The following is a 2,933-nucleotide window of genomic DNA, read 5'->3' on the forward strand; positions in this document are numbered from 1 at the left end:
GAATCCCCCTCTCAGAAAGAGGTTGGAAAGAAGCCTGTGTTTTGGTATCTCATTAAGGAAAACAAACAAGGCAAAGGTTTGATGTAAGGGATCAGCAATCTTGTTGCTTTTAATGCTAAACACCAAAACCAGGGCTGGAGAAATACCTCAGTGGTGAAGAGGGCCGCACCCGTGCCAGGCAACTCAGAACCATCTGTAACTCCGGCTTCCAGGGAATCTGACGCCCTCTTCTGGCGTCATGCACGCACATGCACACCACAGACACACATACACACATACAACATCTGCATGGGAAGACAAGTCCACTCGCGCCACACACTCTGAGACGACAGATGACCAGTGACAGAAAAACAAAAAAAATCCCTGCTGGTTTCTGCAGAGATAAACACTGATTTTCCACCGGCAAATTTTTCCTTATATTTTTTATAAATTAATTATGAAAACAGCTGATTCCATGAACTATAAACTAAAACCTTACCATATTTCTACTACCAATCAGCTTCTTCAACCTCTCTCTAGAGTTTTGGCACTTTTGTTTTGGTCTTTGTGAGACACAGTCTCCTTGTAGTCCCAGCTGGCCTTGAACTCACAGAGATCCACCTACCTCTGTCTTCCAAGTCCTGGGATTGAAGATGTGGTCGCCATGCCCTGCTCAGTTTTACCACTTTTCAACTTACAGTTGTCAACACTTACATCTAGTAATGCAACAGCAATTATGTTTCCTCGTTGTCTAAATCATTACTAAAACTTTAAACCCTCTAAATCTTAGTTACAAAATTATAGCTATGTTCCCCATAGAGAAAGACACATCCCAAACCTCAGAGACGCTTACTGCAAAGTAGCAATTTTTAAGACCTTTCTTTCAGGTCTTAAACTTTAGGATCTCATTTCTGTGGGTTTCTTCTTCAGCCTTCATCTTAATGCATCGTCTCTTCTCGCTACATCCTCCCTCAAGCTCTCCTTTACATCTGCTGTGATTTTTCTCAAGTCAGTTGCTGTTGTTCCACGGGAACCACTTCCAGTTGCCAAGGTCCCGCTGTTCTGCAAGGCTCAGCTGCTCAAGAGGGAGCTGCTGGCCCCTTACCTGCTGGGTGGTGCTGGTGACGATGCCCTGCTGGAGGCGGTAGGCTTGTTCCTGAAGGTATTTTCTAGTCTCATGATTCCGGAGCAGATAATTTTCTATCTGGAAATTGAGCACACATATGTCTCAAGAACACATTTCAACTCCACAGTAAATAGAGTTATCAGTGAACCCGTCAGTAAGCACAGCCTGCCTTTGCCTTGACCCTACATCCCAGACAGACTCTGGAAGGGCTTTCTCACTGGAGTTTATCAGAGGTGTTTTTAGCTAGAAAACAAACTTTCAGGCCACTGAAGCGATTTCTGTGTGATCAGGCAGTGATGAGCTGCAGCTGGCTTAGACTTCTCACGGCCTGGCATGGCGAGATCCGAGGCTTTAACCATCTGACGTTCAAAGGAAGGCAGGTGTGGCCTCAGAACCCCAGCCATCCAAGTCCCAGAATCCATCAGCACTTAGGAAATTATTTCAAGGAAGGGAGGAGGGGAAGGAAGAAAGAGGCTGACCGGGAGGGACTGGGGAGGGGTAAACAAGGGTTGGGGGCAGGAGGGGATGAGAGGAAGAGAAGGAAGCAGGAAGAGTGTCTATAAAACCTGAAGGACACATGCTGATAACTCAGATATAGTCTAATTTCAATAACCATCAGATTTTCACATTTTCTCAAAACAGCGATGATCTATTAGAGCAAATAAGAAAATGGATTTCCACCGGAAACAAGAAGCCTGTTTAACAGTCAGTTTGTTTACACGGTCTTCTCTGAAAACTGGAAAGGTTCGGATGATAGCCAGATGGAAAGAAAGTGTCTAAAAGTAATGACAGGCACATTTTGAACAAAAGGTTGGGGCTTAACTAGTTAGGATGGTGAATGTCTACAAAGGTGGTTTTTAGCTGGGCATGGTTGTTCATACCTACAATTCTAACACTCTGGAGTGTAAGGCAGGAGGATCACTGTGAATTTGAGGACAGCCTGAGGTACACAGTGAGTTCTAAGACAGCTTGGCCTACAGAGTGAGAGCTGTCTCAAAAGAAAATACTTTTAAAGAATGGCTTGCAGGGCTGCAGATGGAGCTCAGCAGGGCAGAGCGTTCGCCTAGCATGCACAAGACCCTCCAACAGCACACAGACAGGACGTGTGGTGCAGGCCTGTAATCCTAGCACTCAGGAAGAGGTAGTAGATGGATCAGAAGTTTAAGGGCATTCTAGTGTGGTGTCGTCCAAATGATAGAATCTAGAATCGTCTGGGTGATGGGCCTCTGGGCATGCCTGTGGGAGGTTATCATGGTAACTATTAATTGAAGGGGAGAAGACCCATCTTAATCATGGATGGAATCATTTCCTGAGGAGGGGATGCTGGGCTGTATAGAATGGAAGAAGAGAGCTGAGCACAGCACCCATTTCTGTTTCCTGATTGTGGGTGCGATGTGACCTGCTATCTGAAGCTCGTCCCACTGTTATGTGTATGTGATATGTGAGCCATAATAAACTCTTTCTGCTTTGAACTGTTTTCATCAGAGTATTTTATCATAGCAACAGGAACAGAAATGAAGACACACACGCACACACACTCACTGCTATAAACACAGGCCTCACATGCTATCATATACAGTTAAATCAGAAAGACAAAGGGGGTAATAAAAAGGAGCTTGGGGGCTGGAGAGATGGCTCAGCAGTTGGGAGCACTGACTGCTCTTCGAGAGGACCCAGGTTCGATTCCCAGCACCCACATGGTGGCTACGAACCGTCCTTAACTCCAGTTCCAGGGGAATCCAAAGCCCTCTTCTGACCTCTGCAGCATTGCACGACACGGGTGCACTCACATACATGCAGACAGTACACTCATACACATAAAATAAAA

General features: G+C 45.6%; 1 protein-coding gene across 3 annotated transcripts in view; it reads right to left on the reverse strand.

Moving 5' to 3' along the window:
- The window catches only part of Carmil1 (capping protein regulator and myosin 1 linker 1), a 295,091-nt gene that overhangs the window by 74,710 nt on the left and 217,448 nt on the right, over positions 1-2,933 (reverse strand). For all 3 annotated transcript variants that reach the window (XM_029563000.1, XM_008831899.3, XM_008831900.3), the window contains one exon: positions 1,085-1,183. In XM_029563000.1, the coding sequence (XP_029418860.1) occupies positions 1,085-1,183 (99 nt within the window). The remainder of the gene's footprint in view (positions 1-1,084; positions 1,184-2,933) is intronic.

The sequence above is a fragment of the Nannospalax galili genome, unplaced genomic scaffold (assembly GCF_000622305.1).
Source record: "Nannospalax galili isolate Female #2095 unplaced genomic scaffold, S.galili_v1.0 scaffold456, whole genome shotgun sequence".
Lineage (NCBI taxonomy): Eukaryota > Metazoa > Chordata > Mammalia > Rodentia > Spalacidae > Nannospalax > Nannospalax galili.